General features: G+C 35.0%; 1 protein-coding gene across 3 annotated transcripts in view; it reads right to left on the bottom strand.

Annotated features, from left to right (window-relative positions):
* Nucleotides 1-12,568, bottom strand: part of LOC128273755 (heterogeneous nuclear ribonucleoprotein R) — a 45,878-nt gene that overhangs the window by 9,443 nt on the left and 23,867 nt on the right. Inside the window, exons 6-12 of one of the 3 annotated variants that reach the window (XM_053011791.1) lie at nucleotides 10,518-10,653; nucleotides 7,694-7,827; nucleotides 7,465-7,593; nucleotides 7,207-7,347; nucleotides 7,027-7,133; nucleotides 6,820-6,968; nucleotides 2,166-2,364 (exon numbers count right to left, since the gene is read on the bottom strand). In XM_053011791.1, coding sequence (XP_052867751.1) covers nucleotides 2,166-2,364; nucleotides 6,820-6,968; nucleotides 7,027-7,133; nucleotides 7,207-7,347; nucleotides 7,465-7,593; nucleotides 7,694-7,827; nucleotides 10,518-10,653 — 995 coding nt within the window. Of the gene's footprint in view, nucleotides 1-2,165; nucleotides 2,365-3,691; nucleotides 4,057-6,819; nucleotides 6,969-7,026; nucleotides 7,134-7,206; nucleotides 7,348-7,464; nucleotides 7,594-7,693; nucleotides 7,828-10,517; nucleotides 10,654-12,568 lie in introns of those variants that run through there. The other 2 variants (XM_053011790.1, XM_053011792.1) reach the window with 2 other exon arrangements.

Here is a 12,568-nt window from a genome sequence, read left to right as displayed (position 1 = left end):
CAAACTATTGTTGTTTATTATTTAAAACTAAAATTGTCTTGAGAAATGAGAAGTGTTACTACTTTATAAAATAAAAGCGCACTTGCTTTGGGCATATGAATTCTGTTACGACTGACATTTTTTTCGTTCAGATGCTCGTTGCAGCACTGGACAAATACTGCAATAATGTGGAAATTACAGTCGCTTGCGTGGTCTGCATGAGACGTAAACCTATCAGAATTATTGAAAGTCTTGCCTAAAATATGTGCGTAAAATGGTTGTTAATAGTATGAAGGTGTGTTGATGAGTGCTGAACAAGGAGCTATATAAAGCAAACAAAAAAAACAGTTTGAGACATCTGATGACTGTTTTGTGTTAGCGTGAAAATCAAACAGTAAACACCAGAATACATGATCATGATTGTGGATCACCATTTAAGTATCAACGACAACAATCTACAACTAAAAGTTTAACGGGTTATTCATTTTGATCAAATAATTCAAATAGGCAATGAAAGGTATGAACACTAGAAGAAATGAAAAAATTACGATGGTAGTAAATACGACGAAGGCAACTCAATATGAAAAACTGAACCAATTTTGTTTTAGGCACTTTTTCCATCTCAGTATTATCTCCTAAGAAATGCCATCCATAAACAAATTGTCATGAACAGAAAAAATATCTTCGTTTTAAGTATGATTCCGTAAATGACGAAATAATTGATTGGATGGTAAATTGATAATCGAAATGAAAACGAAATGAAACATGCTATGATTGTAAACAATGCTGCCTTTTCTATAATAAGTTAATGTATTGTACATTGTGTAAAATTGTATCTGCACCCCAAAAGCGTAGAAACATCTACCAGAATATAAGAATAGAAAAGTTTGAAAAACTTTTTAATAGTGGCCGTTCTTTGTCTATTGTCTTTTGTTGACAGGCATCAAAATATACATATAAATACTAATCGATTCCATTGTTTTACACACTCCCTGCTGCATGACTGGCTGACGATCATCATGCAGACAAATTGAATCCTTGTGTCGAAGCATCATTATTTCCTTAGCAATGTAACTAATCTTATGCTATTTACTTCGCTTAGCATAGTTGAGGTTATTATTTTTACTATGACTGCATCATTTCACAATAGTACCGCTACAGTAGACAACGATGAAATTAGAATCTATAGCTTCCTCGACTCGTAACTTTTATGATGTCTAGTGTTTTTTTTTTGTTATAATGCATTGTATTTGTTTGCCGAAGAGAGAGACTTACATTCAAATCTCTACTTAAATTCAAAACATCGAGCCCTCGCCCTGCATATGTTTTACATAGATTCATTTTTCATTTGATCGACCTAGACTAATATTCTATTATTGTAAACTTCATTAGCACATATCGTAACAATTGTAAAGTTATTACACAATGAAACTCAGTACACACAAGGGCATTGTAGTCAAATAATCAAAACGTATGGCTTAAATTAAGAAACTTATGTTCATTAAGACTAATGCAGAGAAACAAACATAACTTGAGAGAACTAATCAGGAAAATAGAAACAAAACATTCTTATAATGCAATTAAACCGGAAATTATGACAAAACGTAATATAAACAATTCAATCAATCGTTAAAAAAGCTCTAACAATGAAAAAGAAACATCAAAATTCAATTTTACAGAAATAAAAATTAGTGTTAAAAGAGCTGCACTTGCAGTCAATGTGTCCACATCAAAAGATAAAGAGAAGAAGTTAAAGTTGTACCGAATGCATCCTCTTCTATGGAAAAGACGTGTTATAAGTTGCATGTCATTAGAAGTTATATGTATTTATCTTTACATTCAACACACACTAACGTTTGTTGTTGAATTACTGTATCTCCAATATGTTTATCGGTGGAGAATAAAAAAAAACTAACTAACAAGGAGCGTCGGTTTTAAATAATAATATGTACGGCAGTGATGGGTGGAGCGTAGTAGTGTCTACGAAAGATTGAATCGTTTCCTTTTTGCGCGTTATAATTTATCCATTGAATATGACAAAGCTCAACTACTCGGTTGAGTGCCAATTTGGGCAGATTCCCATATCCTTTTCTGTGACATAATTAGCGGTCACAATGTAGCTTTGTCGATGATATTTCCTACTGCTGATCGCTATTACCTAGTTATGAAAGACTGGCCGTCCTCACCTGGTATATTTGGTTTGACGCGCAGGGGCCCATACACGTTGTGACGAGTTAGATCCGGCCCATGGGCCACCCCCACGATTTGTTCCGGAACCCCCACGGTGTCCACTTGCCGATCCAGTGGGACCGCCAGGTGGCTGCTGCTGCCAGGGGGCCCAGCGATTCGGCCAGGTGCCATGGTTCCACGTCCATGACCAACCCCCTGGAGAATTCGATCGTGGGTGGCGCATTTTTTGTTTTGTTTTATTATGAATGAGGTATGCGTGGTTTCATTGTAATGTACGTTACACATGTTATGTCACACATTATGTATGGTTTAGAGACGATTCGGAAAACATATTCGAAGCATGTCCGAACATGAAACATCGTTACACCGAAATGCGATATCATTTTCGGGTTTGTTGTTGCGCGCACCCAACCGATATGTTGTCGTCGTTTTGTCCAGATGACGATGAGGCACAACGTCCAGATGATCGTAGTGTATTATAAGATGTTGCGATCGGTGGTGTAAGTAGGTGTTGGCGATAACGTAGAAGTTTTTGATTGATCACAGATTGAAAATGTGAAAGTATCACGCATCGGATCCACCCAGCGCGTAACGATCAACAGTCCAGTATTTCAGTATTAACAACGTTTGCGATTGCACACATAATCACATACATGTATTCATACGGTTTATTGATTGCATTGGATGCAACAATATAACAGGGCGATTTTAAAGGAAGGGATTTAACATAAAAGAAAAGAGAACGAAAAAGAAAAAGCAAAAACGCGTTAGAAAAATAAAAAAAAAACATATCAATAAATACTTATAGTATTGTGGCTGCTGACGTTGTTCTGAACTGGCATTAGCGAAGGTAGAATAGGTAACAAAGAGAATATAACCGAACATAAAGAACTGATTGAATACTTCAAAACAATAGCATAAGCAAAGAGGGGTGGTTTAAAACCTTATTCGTTTAGTACCAGAAGAATATTGTGTGAAGCACAATCATTTAACTATAAAACATTTCGACTGTTGCAAAAATTTCGTGAAATTGACATTTAAACGAAGAAGAAGTTTAGGAACCATTTTACAAAACATTTTCAAGATAAACAATCGAAAAATAACCAATTCCAAGATCATATTATATACTGTTGGCAAGATGATCATGTAGATTCTAGTCTAAAAACTAAAAGCTTAGCAGCGTAAAAAATACTAAAGCATAACTAAAAAGCGCAATTAATGAGACATATTTTTAAGTATACAGGGTATCATCGAACCTGCTGTATTTTGCCTTTGTGTAAACCCGTTCAGCTAATGTGTACTGCATGTATGTTCTATATTCCATTTTATTAACAAGGGCCCACTTGTCCACTCTTGCCATTCCAATTCAATGCGAATTGTTTCAGCAAAACGTTCCGCAGTTGCGGTTAAGGCTAGTACCAGCAGTGTTAATACAGTCGTGAACGTGGTGTCTACCCTTACTTGCAGTTAGGTTGGTTACGCTGATACTTTTCGTTATTTCGATTATTTAACGGGTGCGCGACTAGAACAACTTCAACCTGCGGCCTATTGCACCCACCGAACTGTTACGTGCTCCCGAGGCGGCAAGTGCTGCGGCGGCAGCGGCACTATGGTGATGATGATGATGATGACTGTGACTGTGACTATGATGGTGTGCCGGCGCATGGTGCCCAGATCCGGAGGTGAATGCTGCTGCTGCGGCGGCGGCAGCAGCTGCAGCTGCTGCCGCCGCCGTTGCACTTGATGGGAAATCAAAATAAAATTCGCCTCCGTCACCGTAACAACCAGCACGGTAGTATTCGTCATAGTAAGTCGGCTCGTAGTACCCAGTTGATCCTAAGCCTCGGTGAGGATAATCCGTGTAACCGTAACAATCGTAGTCGTATTCTGATCCAACGCATGTTATCCATTGCCGAAGTGCATCGACGCACATTAGTACGAACGTGTATTGCATGTGTATGCGCATGGCGTAGATGAGATAACCGAAAGTGATTTACATTCGTATCCGCAACCGCAGATGATGGGCCACAAGAGATGCATTTTGTTTTATATTTTGTATATGCGTTTTGCGAAGGAAAATGCACGAATTGCAAGATATATTCGTTAAATGTGGCGTTATAGTTGTACAGAATTGTAAGATGCACCAGTTGCATTATGTGAAGATGATCAAATTAGGAACAAGAAATAGAAAAGAAGAAAATAGAACCAACAAATGCACTCTGTGAGCTCAGCATCATAAGCATGAACGTAACGATGGAGTACACTACCATAAAATCAAGCTCATTTGTTATCAACTTTCTTTTGTTCTGGTTTTGGCCAATCTCAACGTTACGTCCATTAGCAACAACACATATGAAAACTTTTGCCTGTACTTTTCGTATCGAATTTTGAAATTTTGCCCGAAGATAAGTCCTAAAATGTAAATTTAAAATGATTTTTAAATGGCTCAAACTATAATTTTGATATAATTTTGAATTGAATTCAGAAAGAAACCCGAACTATCGATAAGCTACAGATATGTTTCAACATTTCGTCGTGGCGCGAGTTGTTCTCTTCTCCCACCTTCTTCAAATCAATGTATTATTGTATCAATAGTAAATGATATTGCATACATCAAATATAAAAAAACGAACAAAAACTTTGAAATCAAAGTACCAATAAAACTATAATTGAATAACTAAAATGCTTAACACTTCAATATCATTTCAACGAGCTTATTATGCTCTTAACGAGGCAGTATAAAAACTTCAGGTTTTTTGGAAACCTTTACTTACCCAACGAATAAAGGATTTGTAGTTGAACTAATACTAAGTTACTTAGTGAATACTTCAGTTGATTGTTCCATAGAGACATTTTACAAACTACTGCCAATGCAATCTCATAAAAAACACTAATTGGTACGCATGTAGCACTGCTATATATTGACTCGGTCCATAAAGTACTCATTGCAAGAAAGACGTAGAATGGCATGGCGTTAATTAAAATCACCATCTCAATGTAAGACAATCGATCTAGAACATTTTGCATTACTTGTTCGCTACAGTCTAAGCAATAATAATAACAAAAATCAATGCTTACAACAACAAATCATGCAAATACACATTTTACTGACATTTTACTTGAAATACCGAAGGCCGAAGGGAGTTCATTTTAGTGTTAGGAAGAAAGATACAATATTTTCTAATTAAATCATAAACATGAGCCTAATCCAAATGGCTTCCAAATTAAGGAAGAATGTTGTTATTTGAAAAATAAATTTCAAAAGTTGATGATTTAAACTTTTGCACTTTCTAACATTGGTGTTGAACGCTTTAAAATCCAATATGGCCTGTACTTTGGGCTAATACGCGTCATATTTTGTTGTGTTTTGAAGTGACTTTAACAAAGATCACCCAAACACAATCAATATGCATGATTTAATAAATGTTTGACAAAGTATTTGCTTATCGCGTCTAGGTTTTCTACTCTTACATAACAGTAAATATAAGCTATGATTGTTTTGTAGTATTTTTCTTCTCATTGCAACAATTATAATAAACAACAACAGTTTTTTATACTAAATTAATCATAATTTTGCCAGCTATCGGCAGACGTCAATTGAAAAATCATGCAATGTCAATATTATGTCTTATATGTTTATATATACGCATATTTTATATCTACTGGCTATTTTTTCTTATGGAATGGATTAACGCGGGTGTGTTTTAAAGAAAAGTACATTCAACTGGCAAATGCACTACATACATTTTTCCAAATATGTTAACCTGCTTCATCGATTACAATGTTCTAACGTTTTCAAATCGCAAGACTCCCTTTTCAGCTGACAGACATACAAAAGGGAATCACGTAAATACGCAGGAGATAGAATTGGACAAGTTAAAGCAAGATATAGTTTGCTTTTCCTTTTTCCTTTCTGGTTTGGATCATGCATACGGTTCTTGAAGAACAATAGCAAAAATCTGAGACTCCATAATGTACATTTTTGTGGGAAGGACATATTATAAGGTGAGTTGAAGAAAACAACAAAATGTAAAAAAGTAAAAAAAACAAGAAAACAGAAACAACTCAATATGAAATGAAGAAGGAAAATGTTTTAGATAAACGAACATTATAAAATTGTCAACCAAAACTTCAATCGATTTCATTTACTATTTCATTTAATTTACTCCGTGACTCTATTTGCACTCAATCCGAGTACTAAAAGAACAGTCGGTCAACCCCCAATCAGGGGTGTTAGTTAGTAGAGAGAAGATACAAGAGTCATTTTTAATGCTTTCTTTGGAAGACCAAAAAAATATTGCTTAAAGTATCATTGCTTTGCTTAAGTTGCCGTTTCTTTCTCAGTTAGATAATTTTCAGTCGATTATAAGTGGTGTTTGGCTATTAACAATTGCGTTGATCTTACATTTACAATTAGGACAATCATCCACGTTTGATTAATATGAGGAATCAACTCTTGGTGACTTCTTGAAGCCAGCACCGCCAATATGATTGTTTTGTTTCGTAATAGTTCGATGAATTTAATTTGAATTTTACGTTTTGATTACGATACATATCACTACAGAATAGCTTCAGTATAATGGACAGTAGTGCCAATCGTAAGGCCTAAATAAATAATAACCGTGTGTTAAGAACAATAAAACCACTTACCGTATTCGCCACGGCCCATCGGGCCTGCTCCCCTCATCGGGGCACCTCTTGGACCACCGCCAGCTCCACTGGGAACTCTTAATGGGGGCATAGCGCCAGGCATCATACCAGGATGGTGTGGTGACATGCTGGGAAAAGATGGTACCGAACTGTAAAAGTTCATTAGAAATCGCATTCTACGCGTACTCAATCCAAAAAAAGACGTACCTCACTATACCAATTTTAGTCTGTAGAAACTGAGTCATGCGCCTTTCACGGGCTCGCAGGATTTCTTCTTTTTTCTTTTTATCGGACGGGGGTTTAGCTAGAGATACCTTATAAACAAAGCAGGTAAACAGATACGTTGTTGTTAAGGGATTAATTTTGTTCTAAACACGAAACGCTTACTTCTATATTAGATCCACCAATCTCCTTGCCATCCAAATCTTTCATTGCTTTGACGGCATTATCACGGTCTTCAAAATGAACAAATGCATAGTCTTTTATCTTCTTCACTCGTTCGACGCGACCAAATTGCTCGAAACTTTCCTGTAGAAAAATGGTGCGCATATTATTGTTAATCAAGAGATACCCATATGATCGTTAACGTGAACAACAACTTTTCTGTGGAGCAAACCAACTTAGCACGTGAATTTCACTACTTACCTTTAGCTTTTCTTCGCTAGTGTCTTGTGTTAGGTTTCGTACGTATAATACTTTGACCTTGCTCATGGTTTGTTCGTCCGGTTCTTCCTGCGGGTCCGCCCAGTCTACTATTATATCACAATTCCATACCTATCGTTCCGATGGATAAAATTTAAATATATAAAACGTAATATATAGTGGAATGATATATGATACTTTTGGCACGTTCAAAACAAAAACCACACCGTACCTTTATCCTTCCGGTTCCCAGTCGTCGCTTGGCCAGAGAGGCTGCTTTATGTGATTCGTACTCGAGAAAACAAAATCCTCGATTCTTTTTCTTGTCGTCTGGAGAGCTATAAATAATTACCTCAACAAGTCCCGCTGTAAGAAAACATTTTGTTGTCGTTGCGACGAATTTGATCAGGAAGATTCGTACAAAGATCGAATCAGTTTGATTATGATTGGAGATGAGAAAAGACGATAAAGGAAATTAGATTAGTATTCATTTCATATAAACAAAGGAAAAAGAGTGCATAAAGTAAGCAGATTTAGGCAATTACTACTGTTACTTAAATTCTTCGTTTCCTAATGTTTCTTTCTTCCATCATTATTGGAAGACGAATAATTTAATGTAAATACGATGAACATTTTTTGTAGGCAATTGTAAAATGACTAAAATTTGCCTCAACTATTCCATACGCAATAGTTTTTCAATGGAAACACAAAAACTTGCGATAAGAAAATCCATCAGTTCTGAATAATTTCACTCAAATGAAAAAAAAAATGTTTTAAATATGCCAAATATATCAATGCCACGTTCTATGTATATATTACAATATATTTGCCTTTCTAAGTCCAATTCACTTGCCAAAACGCTTTTATAATAGAGCAGATGCTGTTCATAAACCGTTCGTCTGATACTTTGATAAAAAATTCGATAGTCTTTGTAGGGGAAATCTGGCAATGGTAAACAATAATGTTGGTGGAAAAGAAGAACTATGTCTTTGGCGGAGTGTGTAAATTTTAGATTGGATAGGGGAATTATTGGTAGAAGAATCGATAAAAAAAACATACAGTAAAATATTCTTCACAGTTAGAGTAGACAAGTATTTTAATTAATTGGGTACGTTGGAGAAGAGATTGTAATAGAGCAAAGGTAAAAAAGAAAGGAGAACAATAGGTGACAGAAACAAGAATATATATATAAGAATATATATATCATCGGTATACATGGCAGTGGTAAAAAATTAAGCATGTACAACACCTCTGTAGGATTAAATAGAAGAATCTAATATATATATCAGACTACGATTTCAAAGCAAACTGTCTCCATCTATAACACAACACTGGTGCGTTGGTGGTGTTTACTAAGAAATGCTGTATGATACCTAAGTTCTCCAGTCATTACGTCGAGAACCAAATGTCGCTTGATCAGGATGTGCAGATGCTTAAAAACTATTTCTTGATTACGCCATATCTCGATTTTGGTGCCAGCGTACCAACATTGCTTAATCCAAAAGTTGTAACATTATTCGTTTCCGCCGTTTAACTTGTGGTTGAAGATTGTGTTAAAAGTGAAAAAAATGATTCGATATACGGTTCGATTTAAAAACATCAGATCAGTTTTACTTTGCTGGATTCAATAACTAGTGCAGCGCGCAGCAAAGAACACGATCGGCGAGCTGTTCATTGCCAGATTTGTACCGTGGGTGACGAAATGAGCGCAATAAAATTGATTATTGTTCATATACTTATCAAGCCACATGTGAGTGCAATGTGTTGCACAATTTTACAATAGGACGGACCAAATCTTTGGGAGAGTTTCTTGATACTGTAGCCCAACAATTCTATGGTTGCCGAAAAGTGGACCAATTGATGACTAGTGGAAAAGATTATTTAGCAAGAAAACATCCAATTCCTTCGATTGATTGCGAATTTGCCAAATATGTTACACGGTTGTTTTTTTTTGTTTCAAAGTTTTCTTTTCAACAGCTATTAAAAGCGATTTTGGCACATGATTTGGAGTTTTTTTGACTTCTTTATTTACGAAATTGTAAAGCTACAGAACTGAGGATGGAAATTTAGAAATTTGTTTCCATGAGGTGGCGCCAACATTCAAATGTTTTGCCTAATTGAATATTTTCATCCTAATTTTGGTTTTAACCTACTATTATAAGAAACATCACGTGATTGTCATTATTTCGATACACTGCTACATTATGTGCAAACACGTGATGATTCAACGGTCTTAATTTGAGTGCATTTTGTAGTTTTGTCAAGAAATTTCAAATTTTGCAAACAATTTTGAGAACACACACGCACATTCACGCAGTCGGGCTAGAACTGAACAACGAAAAACCAGAACGTTATATCTTTATTGAATGCGTTAGCTATGAGCAAATGTTTTCTGTAAAGCATTGCAGAAAAACTTTGTCACACTCACACCAAAATTGCCAAGCGAAACCATTTGTCAAGCCAATGTTGTTACAGATACAGATCGTTTTTTTTTCTAAGCGTGAAATGGTTTTTCGTTTTTCGTTTCACCATAATATGCATTATATAATTTGTTGATATTTCAATTTTCTAATAAAAACCAATTATAATTTCAAACCAATTGTAAAACATTGTCCAATCAAAACAAAGAATAACGATAGAAAAAAAGAATGTAACAATGTAAGTGATAAAAATGTAATGAAACCAGAAAACAACAATCAAAATCCAATGCCAATACAGTTACCGATATCGTAGTCAATTGGGAAAAAAAATATTGCAGAAATTGGCGAAGAAGATGATTCAAGAGAAACATTTCCTGCAACGTAAGCAATTCTGTTATGTTGTTGTTTTCTCGAATACGAAAAATTTTGTCAAATACCAATTTTCTCAGCTTTTGGAAATACGTGCTTCCAAGGGTCCAATTCAATTCTACAACACGCATCAAAAATGGGCAAACGTCATTCTCCTTTCCTTTCGTGTATACTTTTAGCGTTCATGTCGTTTAGTATTAACTCGCAACCAATTTGATGTCGTTCAATACTATGGAATTTAGCGGTTCGTCGAAAGTTGAAACTTACGTGCATGTTTCGCAAATTCCTCTAATAACTCATCGCGATCTCTATTCTTAGGTATATTGCCGACAAAAAGTCGGTGATTGTTAAACGATATCGTTACACCAATCTTTTTGCCATTCCGAATTTCATAATCATTCAGCTGGAAGCGGATATTGTAGTAGAGAGGTTGGAAGAAAGAGAGAGAGATACATTTCATTCACTCCTGATGTAATCATTGTTTTACGGTTTGTTGTTTTTTCCTGATCTAAGGGTTCATTTACGAAAAGCTTCATCCGGGGGCGGTTTGCAATAATTAGAATTTCCCATTAAGCAAAACAAAATAAAAACAACAAAAACAAAATTTTACAAAACAATGCCAATTTGTTGTGGGAGCAATGAGAATGCGTAATGAGTGATGTTGAGGTGGAGCCCATAGCAAGAGAAAAAAAATATCAGGTGTGATGTGAAACTAAAACAAAGAATCATACATTTTTTATGGATTGTTGTACTAAGCACCCGTATGATATGGGATTCAAAAACTCAAAAACTAGATTTGAATTTCTATGTTAAGGACACAAGTGAAATTATAAAATGGCGTAGGAAAAACAATTTGACACAATTTGCACAAAAGATATGACATGAATTACTATATTCAAAATAATTTCAAGTTTTTTTTTATTATAATGACTGGAGATAACCTTAATTCATGAAAAAGTGTGGCTGTTTTAATGATTATCGATGCTAGAATATAAAAGAATATTAAAAGTGATTCAATTCGCTGTAGATTGGTGTTAATTTTTGATCTTACATGGCAGGCAGAGCTGTGTATGTAATGGATTAATGTGAAAAAAGACGTTAATTTGAAAAAAAAAATAGACACGTTAAAACTGTTTTATTCGTGCCACACCTGGTCTTTGAACGAAGTGAAAATCGGAACAAGATGAGTATGTCAATGTGATTGCATTGGTGGTATAGCTGTACGAGAAGTGAGGTTTATGAGGTGATTTAAGTTTTTATATTAATTAAACAAACAGACAAGAATAATGTAAAACACAATGCGGAGCCAAAATGTGCTACTTGTTTGACGAGGCAAAAACCATAGAATTCTGTAAATGCCATCAACTAAATTGAGTGATGTTTTAAAGAAGCGTCAGTCAACTGTTTTCATTTTATCTATGCGAAGATACGATAAGCGAATGGAAACATGAAATAGAAGACTTCTTTCAGCTACAGACCATTAAGTTTGGTTTGAAACAGACGCAACATCAAATAAAAATAGTTGCTTTATTAATAATGTAATTGTCAAAATTTGCATATAAGTCCTTATATGATGTTTGACACAAATCTTGTCAAGCCTGGTCAAACTCCAATCCTTTTTTTCGTGTGTTTGGGAATGGTTGAACTCTTTCAAGTTTTTTTGGGTGGTGTTTGAAGAAATAATTTGAAACACTTGAAACAAAATCTGTTCGATAAAGTTACAAGAATCGCTGAAGCAAGAAAACCATAGATGTGTTGTTCTTATGTATTAGCATAATCGAATTTTAATTACATTAAAATTCATAGAATATGCATGTTTGCATTTAATGCGAAGCTTAGCGAACTTATATATCAAATGCTGGTATAAGAGATGAGCAAGATAATTAATTGGTAAAATATAGTAACAACATTAGTACACTCGTTGAATAAACTCGGAATGCTCCAAAACATGTTATCACATGTTTGAGTCGCAGTTGCCTCTACTTTTTTCGCGTGAGCAGTTGTTCTCAAATCATTGTACATTTGAAATTTCAATTTCATTCAAAAGGCAAGAACTTTCTTCTGTATGTGTAGATTCGTTCGTTCATAATCCTCCGTTGCGCAAACTATCGTAATGTACTATTCATTTACGATTCATTTAATTTCCTTTTTTCTTAAAGGCTAATCATTAATAAAAACCATAAATGTAAACTGAAAAAAATCAGGAAACGCATTAACATACGTTGTAGGATTGTAATAAACGAGGAAACGAAGAAAACATAAATAAAGTATAGCTATCATTTTAAAAGTATAGTAAAGAAAGAAAAAAATAAGACAAT

This window comes from Anopheles cruzii, chromosome 3, assembly GCF_943734635.1.
Source record: "Anopheles cruzii chromosome 3, idAnoCruzAS_RS32_06, whole genome shotgun sequence".
NCBI classification, from domain to species: domain Eukaryota; kingdom Metazoa; phylum Arthropoda; class Insecta; order Diptera; family Culicidae; genus Anopheles; species Anopheles cruzii.
This window is presented reverse-complemented; position numbering and strand designations above follow the sequence as displayed.